This window comes from Armigeres subalbatus, chromosome 2 (genome assembly GCF_024139115.2).
Source record: "Armigeres subalbatus isolate Guangzhou_Male chromosome 2, GZ_Asu_2, whole genome shotgun sequence".
NCBI lineage: Eukaryota > Metazoa > Arthropoda > Insecta > Diptera > Culicidae > Armigeres > Armigeres subalbatus.
This window is the reverse complement of record NC_085140.1, coordinates 216,878,484-216,892,735: the sequence shown is the minus strand read 5'-3', so window position 1 is coordinate 216,892,735 and position 14,252 is coordinate 216,878,484. Positions and strand designations below refer to the sequence as shown.

Here is a 14,252-nt window from a genome sequence, read left to right as displayed (position 1 = left end):
AAGTAGATGGAAAAATTTCAAACAAAGAGGTCCTGAAGCCATTTTGGGTGGACTTTTTATTATTTCCGTGGGGGACCGAAATCCGTACAGCGCCGAAATCCTGAGATCTCAATAAAATAAAGGGGATTGAATGAAATTTATTCACAGATAATTTATCTTATCCTGTTAATATACTTGACAGTAAGCTTTTAGGCCATTGAGATAAAAAGTAGGCTTTGTAATTAAAACAAAACGAATAAAAAAAACCCAGATTGATCCACCTGATGATGCCTTTCTCGCTCATTATAAAATGTATCGAGAAAAGTACTTTAGAGAGGTAAAAATTGCACAAATATAAAGCAATTATTGGTTTCTGACTGTTATATAGACTTTCAAAAGATTTGGAATAACTCTTATTATTCTTTAGACTTCCAAATTATAAGCAACAGGCGATGAAAATTATTAGTTGTGTTGGATCTTGAATAAATTGTATCAAAACTGTTATATAATCGGGTGTCAACAAAAGCAGGAGCAGACAAAACTTGAATACGTTAAAAATCTAGTCATCACATATGTATTTACAGAATAATGCTATTACAATTTCTTTGCAAAGAATTAAAAATAATCTTCCATATAATTCAAAAATAATCTTATTTGAAGTTAAGTTGTAAACACATAATCAATCAGAAGCATTTATCCATTTTTGAAAGAATAGAAACTCAAAGTAGTGCATTTTTTATATTAAACGTGTTCCAATTCTCGAATAAAAAACTGTGATTTCAAAATATTGAGAATGTAACAAACTCTATTTTGAGAGCCTATTCCGACTACAAGCTTTATCAGGATAAATAATTGAACCGTTTGCCCATAATCCGATATAACCTATTTTTAATAGGAAACAATGAAACAGGATTACCCAACCTATACAACTTGTAAGTAAATAGGATAAGACAAAGTGTCTTAAGCACAAGTGAGTTTTTGAAATACATTTTACGAATGAAAAATGAGTCTCCAAGCCTCCTTTAAAAAGTTTTTGAACAAATTGGTACCGAATTTTTCGGTTTCTTCGATACAGATCAATATTTTTGGCAAAATTCAACACCCTGGGGCACTTCCAGTTTGAAAACTGTAAGAAGTACTCCATAATTGCTCCTCAAAGGGCGTGCACATATATAGTTTCTCAAACAAACGGTTCAATTACTTTCATCACTTTTTAGAAAACCAAGAATGTTTAAACGTATGTAGCAAGCAATTTTTACAAATTACATCCTATTTAAATTACTGGGCCTGCTTTACCATCTTCGGATAATAGTAAAAGATGAATAGTAAACTTTCCCCCAAAACCACAAATGCTCATTATTGATGAAATTTATTCGTTTAACGATAGACGAAACGTTGAACAGACAAAATTAGCTCAAATCGTAATCACGGTTGCGTATAAGAAACTAGAGGCAGATAGAAGCGGATTACGCCGGAAGCTAACTTTGATTTTTTTTCTGATTAAAGAAGAACTCGTCATCTTCTAACTCACACACTAATTTGTTTCTAGAAAGTCGTTCACACTGATGTATGTAAAACTAATCTTACAAAGGGTTTTAAAATTCACCACCCGAGCTAGCGATTTTTGGATTTTTTAAATTTGCGGTGACTGGCTGTTGGAATAATATTTCAAGGCTTTAATTATGTCCAAGAAAATCGAATTGAACAATAATTATGAAGAATAATAATCAAAAAATGCAAGATAAATAAACACAATTGAAAAAGTTCACTTTTATGAACATTGAAATTGCTGCGCCTCGCTTTAATGGAATATTCCTGTGCGTGAGTTGAGAAAATCTTCAATCTGTATTTGTATTGATAGTCTATTGAGACTTCACTAGTTACGAATTTACATTTTCTAATATTCATGGAAAAATACGTGACAGCAGAATAGAACTGCTATCGACAACGCGGCTCTGCCTACTCGGATCTCTATTTAATCGTGCTCGAAAATGAGTTAGTTTATAATACCTAACATTGTCACGTAAAAAAATAACATTATATGTTATGGCAAAAAATCATTCGAAAATACTTATACTCTTCATTATGCCACCTAATGAATGATCCCATATCAAAAAGTTAATAACAAGTTTCGGAATGTATGTGACTAATGCGATGTATAAGTTTTTTCTTATACATATCATTAGGCGCCTGCTTTGGCAAAAAAGTATTAGAAATATTAATAATAAATAACATTAATTTTTTTTTTACGTGTGGCTATAGCTTGTATGGTCATTTTCAATACAAAACAATGGGAGAGCAATGTCAAATGCAACTTGCTGCAATACATCGGTTAAGGATAAATGCCCGTAAAATAAGAGAGTTTTTGAAACGCATTTTGCATATAGAAAAACATATTTATTAAACTTCTGCGCCCGTAGTCCGATATGGCCAATTTTAATAGGAAACAATGAAACAGGATTACCCGACCTATACAACTTGTAAGTAAATAGGATAAGACCAAGTGTCTCAAGCACAAGTGAGTTTTTGAAATACATTATACGAATGAAAAATGAGTCTCCGCCTCCTTTAAAAAGTTTGTTTTTTTTTTGTAAAAGTATATTGGCCAAAAATTCCGAGCCCATAGAGTCCGATCAGCCCAATTTCCAATAGGGAACAATGGGACATACAGCCTTAACGTATGTTTAGTATACGTGAAAGGCAAAAATAATATTTTGGCCATAAGTTGTAAGCAAATTAGTTAGAATAAGTGCGAAAAAAAGTAAACTAAACTTTTTTATGAGTTTTTGGTTTTGGTTACGCGTTTTTGGTTGTTTTGGTCATAACTGCGAACAAGCCAAAAACAATGAGACAAAATTCCCAGTCGAATGCAATTTGTTGTAAGCAAATCGGTTAAGGATAAGTGACCGAAAAGTGAACTAAACTCGTTTTTGGTTTAAAAAATGTATTTTGGCCAAAGCTTCGTCCGATCCACCTACTTTTCAATAGGAAACAATGGGACAGGATTCCCAGCCGAATGCAACTTGTTTTAAGCAAATCGGCTAAGGATAAGTGCCCAAAAAATGAGCTAAACTTTTTTACTCGTTTTTGGTTTAAAAATATTATATTTTGGCCATAACTTCCAAGCCCATAGTCCGATGCGGCTAATTTTCAATATGAAACAATAAGACAGGATTCCCAGTTGAATTCAACTGGCTGTGAGTAAATTAGTAAAGGGTAAGCGCCCAAAAAGTGAGCTAGACTTTTTTGCGCACCGACACACACACAGACATCACCTCAATTCGTCGAACTGAGTCGATGGGTATATAACACTATGGGTCTCAGGGCCTTCTATACAAAGTTTGGTTTTGGAGCGAATATATAGCATTTACTCGTACTTATTGCGAGAAAGGTAAAACGCAATCCATCACATGCGGAGTTCCTGGCACCATTTGTTTGAGTGTAAAAAATAATTGCACCAAAAGTAACACTGTGTTTTAATTGCGAATTGCGATTTATAAAGTAAGCTTAGTAGAATACAAATCAAACGGATCGCTTCTCAAGGTGCGTATTTAACTACAGTTGACTTTCTACATCTCGATGTTCTATATCTCGATATCTCTCTCTATGTCGATGGTTTGCTTGGTCCCTTCAATCTACAAACATTTTTGCTTTCTACATCTCGATAACCATCCTATCTCGATGTGTTCTGATCATATTTTGTTTACGATTTTCGTTGACTGAAAAAAATATATCATATTATTAATTGTACAATCAGTTCACCACGTACTGCTATAAAGATTTATACAGGGAGGCTTCGGCGTTCTGGCACATTCCGACACGTCGAGTCATAAGTGATAGGAATATTATTTTGCCATAACTCCACCGAAATCCTTTGTGCTTACTCAGGAATTCGCGATACAGCAGGTAAAGCTGAATTTAACGGCAAAATGGGGTGTGCCGAGTAACTAAATAAACGGACTAATTCATCTAGCAGTAATGCCTTCTACATGTCTAATATTTGAAATTATTTATTCTATTCAACTCGAACAAAACCATTTTCAATAGATAGAACGATAAGATTTCCCATCGAATGCAACTTGTTGAAAACCAATCAATTAAGGAAGGGAACAATTATTGCTCATATAAACAAACGCGGGAATATAATTCAAAAGTTCATTTCGAACCGATCTTAAAGCCTTTGGGGATACACGAAAGTCTAAGATTTGTGCACCAGTCATCCTCGTTGAGGTTTACTTATCAGCTTTTTTATCGCTTCACTTTCAGCACGACTGGAAACATTTCTAATCAGTTTGCCTACCGTTCCCGTAACGGGTGGGTTTAGCCAGCTTAAGTTGCCGATTGAAAAAAAAACGGTAGCGAAATCCCACGAGCGTAAAATCAAACTTCGCCAAGTAAATAACTTTACATGAACAATGATCAAAAGTCCCGCCAGAAAAGTCAGCGCAATCTTGAAAAACTTTTAACGCAACCGGTGGCTCTCAGGCTATATAAGACTACAAAAAATGCTCACCGAATGTTTGCAATCAAATGAACTGCTTAAACGTTGGCATCGAATAAGTGAAACCGCCGGTGCATGTTAGTCAAGATGTTCACTAAAAATAATCGTTCACGTCTAACGATAACAAACAATGAATAATCCAATTAATAGCACAGAAACTCGATATCACACCAAAAGGAATAGACCCAGAGTACTCACGTGTTCCGTCAAAGCGGGTGGCGATTGTGTCCAGAAACGTATTTTGGGGCGCCAGTAGCCCCTTCCTGGCAGGCATTGGCGGTTTAGGTTTATATAGCGGTCGTTGGGAGCCTGCAAAAAAAAGTTGAAAGAAAGGTCGGTGGAATTTACTGCACACAAGCACATAATTGAATGTTCTTTGGGACAAACAGAAAAAAGCAAAAAATAAACAAGGGTCATACGTTTGAGAGTCTTCTTACGATGGTTCTTTGTCGCAACCATTATTTCTCAAGAGGATACTCAGATATAGCAAGTTTTTTGCAGCAAACCGGCTTGACGATATTAATTTCACTGGAACTTTAGACTTAGCACACGGTTTATGTGTCCAGTCAGACTTTGTTTGATTCAAATTCCAGGGTGGAAGTTGTCAATTTGGCGTCAACGTGGCTAGATTTAACGCGCCATTCTATTGATAAGCCATCAATTTTATCAATACCGATAACATGTCTAGTTTTGAAAGCAAGCATTTCTAAAAATAAATCGCTTGATAAAACACTTTTCGCACTATTTCTCCCACTGAAGCTACCCCTGTCAAATTTGTAAACAAAATATTCACAAATGGGTAGATATGGCGTCTTCGTGGATGTGGAACGACCCGATTCGATGAACATTAGTAATCATATTCGTCAACATTTCATATATTCCTGATAAGATTAGTGTTTCATGTTGGTATCTGATAACGAAACAGTTCCTCGTGTCGCTCCCCGTTGTGCGTACTTTTTGAGCCTACGGAGAGCAGCATCGATACGGAGCTTGTTAGTAATTCGCATACAATCGATACGTATTAGTTGTGTAAACAGTGTGTTTGGTTTCCTCTGAAGAGAATATCGATAAAATGTTGTAACTGATTGGGATACCTTTATGAAGGCTTTCAGAGAACAACTAATCTGCAGTAAAAAAATATTATCTTCAGTGACATGACGTTTTCAAATATTATGCTACGTTGAGATATAATGTCGTAGAAAAGAAGGATAAACTATAATTAATCATGATTACGATTGCTGGACATGGTGCATCGATTATACTTACCACGCAAGATATATGTATACTAATGCAATATCGTCGAAAAGCGCGAGCTTAGGGCCATCTTTGGTGTTGTGCAAGACAACGGTGTGTGGCGCCCAAGAATGGATAACGAGCTCGCCCAGCTCTAAAGCCCAGCCCAGTATCCCGAAGGTGGCAAAAGCTAGAAGGATACGGTAGGCATGACATGCTGCAAGAATGCCAGGAAGAAACCCTGCATAGATGGTGTTTGCTTTCGATCCGGCAGGTACAAGAAGGTGAGAATCGCAGCGCGCTAGGTGGGTGGACCAGGTTCAAAATGATTTGGCGAGCATGGGAAGCAATCGAAGATGGAGAGATTTGTAGTAGAGAAAGCTTTTTCGCCTATGTGAAAGCTTTTTCGAATGACACGCACACTGAATATAGATTTTCTCACCTTAGAATATATAATCATTAATTTTTTTTTGTCTTTATTATCGAGACTTTCAGAGTTCATTAATTTAGTTGTAAGCTAAATGAATGAAAAAATAAATTAAATCCTTGAGCCTTTATCAAGACATTCATAAAACGTGTCCTGCAAGTCGTCGGATTTCTCGTTTGTCGGTGCGCAGATATTGATTAGAACTCTACGATACTACCCATCATCCCAATACCCATAATGCCATCACCCCGAAGGCCACTACCCCGAATGCCATCACCCCGAATGGGACACTACCCCGAATGAGCCAGTACCCCGAATCAGTCCTGATTTCAAGTATATTGTTTACTTCAGTGAAAAAAAGAGTTAACCAATAGAAGTTTATTTATAATTCATGTGAATGATTAATACTTGTTTTACGACTTATTCAATAGCAGGGCGACTCCAGTCGAGTAAATTACAATATTTTTACGAGAAATTTTATTGTAGATCCATACTTATTTTTCGAGCCGATAGTTCTTTTACAAGGTTCATCGTGTTGAATTCGCGATTCGTTTTATCAAACTAGAACTGTTTGAAAACAGTATAGAACGAATAATTCTCGCAAAATAATATCCCGTTACATATCATGTACTACTTTTGAAGACTGTTAAAGCTGAAATGAGAATTTTGCAGCACGTTCTTATGCTCAATGCAGGGAGCTAGAGGAAATTTCAGCCCACGTCGACTGGGCTTGAGACGGCTCGCGAACATGTATAAAGGCGTGGAAATGTTGCTTCTGAAGTTTGCGGAAAGTCGGCGATAAGCCTTACTGTGACAAGCAGGGTATGGCGACAAGATCCTAGAATGAGAGGATCTGTTCTGTTCGTCGAATATGCTTGTTCCTCCCGTAGCAAGGAGCAGTCATATTGTCGTTATATCTTATTTGAAGGAGGTGTTATCTCTACTGTTCGCCTTATACCGAGCAAACGCAAAAATTAAAAGAAGGCATAATTAAAAAAGGCATTATCAACTATTTTCGTCTTAAACCGGGCAAACGCTTTCATATAAAGCACTCTTATATCTCCAATGTTCACCTTAAACCGGGCAAACGCGTTCAGAGATTCGACCCTGCGATGTGTGGACATGATGTGAAACGGCGACGAAAAAACTAACATGTTTTAATAGTTAAAATTCAAACTCACTTTAGATTTGCCTTTTATAGGCAATAAGACAACTAATAATTAAATTCAGGCACGCGCTCGATTGCAAGCTTACCATAGATGTAGCATTTGCGTTGCTGATGGTGCCTTTGGAATCAGCGAGCGATGAGGGGATGAATGGCTACAAAGCAATATTGTTTTCAATCTGCGCGCGCTGCAGCGCGATGGTGTTTGATGGAGCGAGCTCAAACAGCGTTTTTTTACCCAATTAGGTTTTAGTCGATAAAGATCTTACGCGTCAATAAAACTATGAGCTAACTCCACGAAAAAAAATCACAAAAATTAAAGAAAATTAACATCTAAACGACACTCATTGACTTCTCCTAGAACAAGTATATGCATCGTGTACAGCAATATCTTCACAATCTTTCCGATTCCATTTAGTTTGACGACAGAAAAGGACACAACTTTGCATGGTGCCATGGTGCCCACTTGTATCACCAATTGCTATCCCTGTTACTCTTCCTTTTGAGATTATATCTCGGGTACTTATTCAAAAGGACGTATGTGATTTTGTAAACAAAGATTCAGACGTCGATTTGTCCGAACTGATTGCCCTCCCACGCAAACCATCACCATAGACAGATAGAGGGAGGCTTCGGCTACCTGTTGGTGGTGTTGGTTTGCATGGGAGTGCTATCAGATCGGACAAATCGACGTTTGTATTTTTGTTTACAAAATCACATACGTCCTTTTGAATAAGTACCCGAGATATGATGATTCACACATCCACATAGCATGAAACGTGGATTATGATAGCCGTCAGTCGCAACTTCTCTTATCTGGTATATAGTCCAGATGTTTAGCACGTCAGTCGAGAAGCGCCAAGCGTGGAGGGTTTAGGTTCAACTCCCGTCATTGGTCGTTTTTTTTTTGCAAAGTAGTTAAAGTTGTCGAAGTATGCAGCATTCCACTCCTCGCTGGGAGTGTAAAAATAGATTCAGTATACACACAACACATAGCCATATTTTTTGTTAAATATCTTGGCTGTGCATATGCACAGCATATGTTTCGAAATGGACAAATTGATATGAAATTTGCGAAAAAGAATCCACGTGTCTTGGAGGGACTCGAACCCTCAACCTCCTACTCTCTAGATAGGCGTGATAACCCCTACACAACAAGACCACTTAAAGGTCACGTTTGCGGAAAAGCCATCAGAATCCGAGTACCAACCTCCACCGCGGTTAGCCCTCTTTTTTTTTTTTTTTTTTTTTTTTTTTTTTTTTTTTTGCAAATTGAATATCTTTCGGATGCTTGATTTGCCCAATCTCCACATTTGCTTTACTGTTGTATATCCACAGCCACATAGCCATAGTTCACTTTTGCGCTCCAGCCATACAAAAAATTACTTAAAATGCAAGCTGATTAAGCCAAAACATGCCATCTTATCCGTACTTTTGGTTGCTTGGGCAGTTCTTATTTTCTCGTGACCGGGTACTTAACACAAGGGTCTGCCAATCTGTGCATATGTCGCTAATTATGGCAAACTGTAGGCAGAATTAATGCATGATTGTAATAAAATGATGCAGTCCCTGATTGGGTGTAGGTGATAATGGCGTAGAATGATAGTTCAAGTTAATTAGGCGAAAAATCAAAAATGTTAGTTGAACAGAAACTTTTATTGCGTTTCTCTCAATAACTCTAAGTAGTAAATACTTTTATTCTAAACGATAACAAATGAAATAATAGTGTTGGAAAACCACTGATTTGAAATGTATTCGGGGTAATGAATTTCGGGGTAGTGTCCCATTCGTGGTAATGGCTTTCAAGATACTGTCCCATTCGGAGTAATGGCATTCAGGGTACAAGGGTAGATCCGTTGATTAGCCTGTAATTGAAGATTTTGCTTCGTACCCTCAACACGCAGAATGGGTTTTCACCTCATAAGGCACTTCATCAGGCCCATCACTACGAAACCAAATCCATGCTCTACTTTTTCATCGCCGCAGTAATAGATGGTATATTAGAATGCAGTGTATTCGTGAGATCCACGGCTGCAGATCTAGCTTATCGGACTTCTTGGATGTACGTTCGGCAGTTCAGAAGCCTCAATCGTCCAGGTTCATCCTGGTATTCCAGGTACCGATTTTCCATTTTGCGTGGTACCATAAGAACTTTGATATAAGACTAGCCATTCTTATATATCCTTGAATTATCTTAAGAAGTAGAATACTATTATGCTGAATTTCATTTGTTATCGTATAAGTTCTATGTTATGCGAAATCTTAGAAATATAAAAATTCAATTGAAATCTAAAGGTAAAACATCTCCAGACCATAAATATTCCGGGAAAATTATAATGGAACGCTCGTGTAAATTCCCAGAAAATACACAACAAAATTTTAATATATTTAGCTTATTCTGGTCTCAATTCTTAGCTTAGTTTAGCTTAGACTGACTGCACATATCAATAATTGCTCCGTGGTTGATCAGAGCTGGTACAAATTGCACTTCGATCCAAATTAATAGTGGATCTATTCTTGAAGTTCACGTTCCAGCAATTCTAAAATGTTGATCAATAAGACGACAGCCAAGTCCTTACAGTCCTTACAGTCCTTACTGGCCGCATATCATATTAATCTTCTACTCAAAACAACCAACTCTATGTGACTTTACGATGTATTCAAATTGCAAAATGCTGCAAGAGCAGTGTTTTGAACCATCATCTTACACCGAGCTAAATCGACAATCGGCCAGTTATATACAAGTATAAATCAAGAATATGTTTCAAACTTTCGCAGGATGAATAAAACCGGTGCCAGGCAAACATATATGTATCCAGTTCGTAAATGATAAGAATGATTAATATATTCGATGAAGACTGCACTGCACACTAGTAGAATTAATTTCAACTAAACAATAATGTAATTTCCAGAATTCAAAATAAATTATAAGAAATGCATAAATAAAAGATACAGACATACCATGGTGGATAAAAACCCGTACACCTAAGCACTTCAGTATATGAAAAAGTCTAGAAAATACGAATCAAATGATTGAATGTGATTCAAGTGCACGAGGGCCTCTATTTTTTGGGTCATGTACAGCTATTTTCTAACCAAATATTTAAATTTAAGCGGACCAATTGATCAGACTACCACTGTAAATAGCGCAATACGTACCTTGAGAAGCGATCCCTTTGTTATATATGCTGCTGATCTTACTCTATCAGTTGCGGTTTGAAATTTTAACACAGTCACTTCCAATACAATTATGTCCAACATGCAAACAAAATGGCACCTGAAACTTCGCGCTAGCGGGGTGGTGATTTGTTCTTTTAATTATGTTATTTTAAATTCAGAGCCTATTTTCCATTTCAATGACCAGAAAGCTTACTGTCAAGTATAAGATCAGGTTAAGATAAGTTATTCATAAATGACTTCCCTTAAACCCCCTTTAATTTATTAATATCTCACGAAGTGGACGGATTTCGGTCCCACACGGTGTCTTAGTAATGGAGCTCAGTATTCGAGCTTCACGAAGAAGTACATAGCACAAAGCACTTCCTATCCCATTTTAAAAGATAAAACATTTTTGCCTTTACTTTTATTACTTTACCATCATTTTCAAAAACTTTTCAGCTGTCTATTTTTATGGTAGTACACCAGCAGAAATAAAATAATGGCAGAAACCCAGAAACTATTGGCGGAGAAAAAAAAATCCGTCCAGCCACGAGTACAGCACTTTTCGATCTTTCTTCGCTTATTCCGGTCTTAATTCATTTCCGTATAAAAATGCAGCTAGTATATTCGTCAATTACATGAGTGTAGTAATGCAACCAAGAATGCAACGGATATTTTTTTCATGGTACAATACCTCTCTATCTCTCACTAAACAAAAGTTTCTCAAAAAAAGGCTAAATGTAAGCACCTACTCCTCGCTGTCACAATTCATTTTACAAATCCAATTATTCAACATTACACCATTCAGCAAATGCGATCGACACGTCATGCTTTTGCACCCTATAAGCAAACAAAACTCTTCAAGTTTCTAGACTGCTGTAGGTCGGAGAGCAGATAGACGCTCAATGCCCAGCTCGAAACGAACCATGAAATATGTATTTACTTTATCATTCAAAATGGTTCATCAGCTGAAAGGGGCACAAACTGCGCCATCCAAAAAAGGTCACTTTACAGAGTTTTGGCTACTGGAGAAATATGAACTTCTTATTTATTTTCCCGATGTTTATTTAACGTTAGCCCAGCAAATCAGCTTCAGTATTTTCAAGAGTTTGTTTGCAAATAGGGTGATTGTACCTTATAGGGTGCTTATGTCATTTTAAATCTGCAAAATCAGCACAAAATAATCCCTACTCTTTTTTGAGCTCCATCAGATCATGGTTTTGGGGAGAAGGGTGTGCTTAATATGTCTTAAAATGAAATACACACAACGAACAGTTTTGCAGAATTGTGGAAAATATATCGGGAATGAGTTATCGACAAACTACTAAATGATCAAACCCAAACCACTAAATAATCGAAACCATCTTTGATAACAGATCACTGTACCAGTAACTACTGCTCAAGCAACTAAAGAAATTGAAAGACGGCAACAGTCAATATCTGTTACTTTCAGATTGAAATTTCGAATTATTTACTATGTAATTGCAAAAGACTTTTTCATTGAATATTTTGGTAAAATCCCCGGATGTTTGGAAGACTTCTCTCCAGAATGCAATAAACTTCATTTGTTTTATTATGCTATAAACGGCTAATTATCATAATCATTAATTTATTTGAGAAACTGTGTATATCTATTTACACAATACCCAGAAAACAACAAAAACTGTGTTTGAACAAATTGGAACATATTGGTTTGAAAACTGCAAGCAGTAGGTACTCTGTAATTATTGCTCTTCAAAGTGCGCTCTCAATAAATAACGAACAACGATAAAAAAAGAGTCAAAAACTGTTTCTAGTTACAAGTAATCAAGTCAATCAAACTTGTATACTGCCTTTCTACGCATAAATGTCCCATGTTACCTCTGCTGAAAAAATCCAAGCTCAAGTCAATATGTCCCAATAATTTTAGATTCGTTTGGATCTTGAAATTGACCAATATCTTAGGGATGTTTTTTTGTTCGTCTTTTTTGTTTTCTGCGTCTATTTCATTGAACTTTTGTAGTATACCCGTGTTATTTGTTTAGTGCATATCTTTCTGCCTCATTTCTATTGAGAAGAAATGAAGTTGTCGTTTTTTATTCAGATATTTCTCAAACTTAATGTGAGGTAATGTATATCCTTCGAGAAATGGCTTATAGCAACTCTCAAAGGCGCGCCAATAAGCCAACAATAAGTGGGATGATACTGATTTGACCATGCATCGGTACTTGAGTTCAAACATATTTTTTCTTCTTCTCATGAGTCCATATTTCTTTTTTGTACAGTGATCTGATTTCATTGCGTTTGGCATTTCGGAATCTCACCTTTACACAGAACTCTAATCAGTCAGAGGGTTCAGCAGATGCTCCAAACTTGTATCCGCTTCTTTCCTAATTAATCAGCGCTCTGGAGCATGGAGATCAATGTCGTTGGCTTCAAAACCAGCCTAAGATTGAGTTAAGTTTTTATAATTTACTCCATTGACTCCATTCAAAAGGTGCAAAAGATGGGTCTTCTTCTTTTTTCTTCTTATTGGCATTACATCCACACACTGGGACAGAGCCGCCTCGCAGATTAGTGTTCATTAAGCACTTCCACAGTTATTAACTGCGAGATTTCTAAGCCAAGTTACCATTTTTGCATTCGTATATCATGAGGCTAACACGATAATACTTTTATGCCCAGGGAAGTCGAGACAATTTCCACACCGAAAATTGCTTAGACTGGCACCGGGAATCGAACCCAGCCACCCTCAGCATGGTCTTGCTTTGTAGCCGCGCATCTTACCGCACGGATAAGGAGGGCCAAAGATGGGTCATCTAAAAGCAAATTATAGTCGTTCCATACTCTTCCGACCATCACTCATAAGTATGAACAAGAATAGTAAGAACTAGAGCACCGTGTGGTAGATCTTACTCCGTAACTACCTGGCTAATTGTTTCACCCCCAGGCCATGCATCCCCTCGGCACGGGTCGCCTGACACCTTGGGATTCGGGGTTAGGGACGTCATATTGTCAGCTTCAGTGTTGTACCGAGCCTGCCGATATGACCGGATTTACACCGTTACAATGAGATGTTATAAGCGTAGGCAACACTTTTCCAGGACATAAAACGAATCACTACTTATTTAAACGGTCTACAGTCTCAATTATTATCAAACCACAATCTTAGTTTTCAGTGGGAGTATTTGACGTGTTTGAGATTTTTCATCAAATGGTACATGGGACAATTATGCGTAGAACGACAGTATACAAGCATAGCATAGCATATGTCTTTGTACAAATCGTGGGTGGTTATTCAATGCTAAATTAAGCAATCTACTGTATATTGTTGCAAATTGGTATTTGGGATTAGTACCTTTTCCTACACAGTAGCAGTTGTATACCTGGCCACGTCCTTACAATCACGAAAGGAAGGGAAGGAATGTTAGTTCAACATTAGAGTGGCCCAGCCTTGTATGTTCTGTGGAATTGATCTTTAACATATCAACTGCCTTTGTTGCAATTCTGAGCTCAATCGGGCATACCGAACCATTTTTCTGAACGAAAGAGTGACGGAGGTGTATTCTCCTATGCATTCTGGCTGAAACCACCGTACAAACTTCAAATCAAATGCGCCAGCTTATGCAGCAAGCGATTGAGCTGAAATTTTCAGAGATTGATTTTCTTACCCAAAGCACAATCCTGGAGGGTGTCCCGTAGAACTCGACAACCCTTTGTTTCCTGGGCCAGTCTATTCAACATCTACTAGTTAAGATACAGGGAACCCATACTACCTTCATAGATGTCTCGGGAAGAAAAAAATGTGT

General features: G+C 37.2%; 1 protein-coding gene across 3 annotated transcripts in view; it reads right to left on the bottom strand.

Annotated features, from left to right (window-relative positions):
- The window catches only part of LOC134211658 (potassium voltage-gated channel subfamily H member 8), a 159,460-nt gene that overhangs the window by 77,286 nt on the left and 67,922 nt on the right, over positions 1-14,252 (bottom strand). The window contains exons 1-2 of one of the 3 annotated variants that reach the window (XM_062688761.1): positions 4,900-5,149; positions 4,679-4,789 (exon numbers count right to left, since the gene is read on the bottom strand). In XM_062688761.1, coding sequence (XP_062544745.1) covers positions 4,679-4,789; positions 4,900-4,939 — 151 coding nt within the window. In that variant the 5' untranslated portion in view covers positions 4,940-5,149. Of the gene's footprint in view, positions 1-4,678; positions 4,790-4,899; positions 5,150-14,252 lie in introns of those variants that run through there. The other 2 variants (XM_062688760.1, XM_062688762.1) reach the window with 2 other exon arrangements.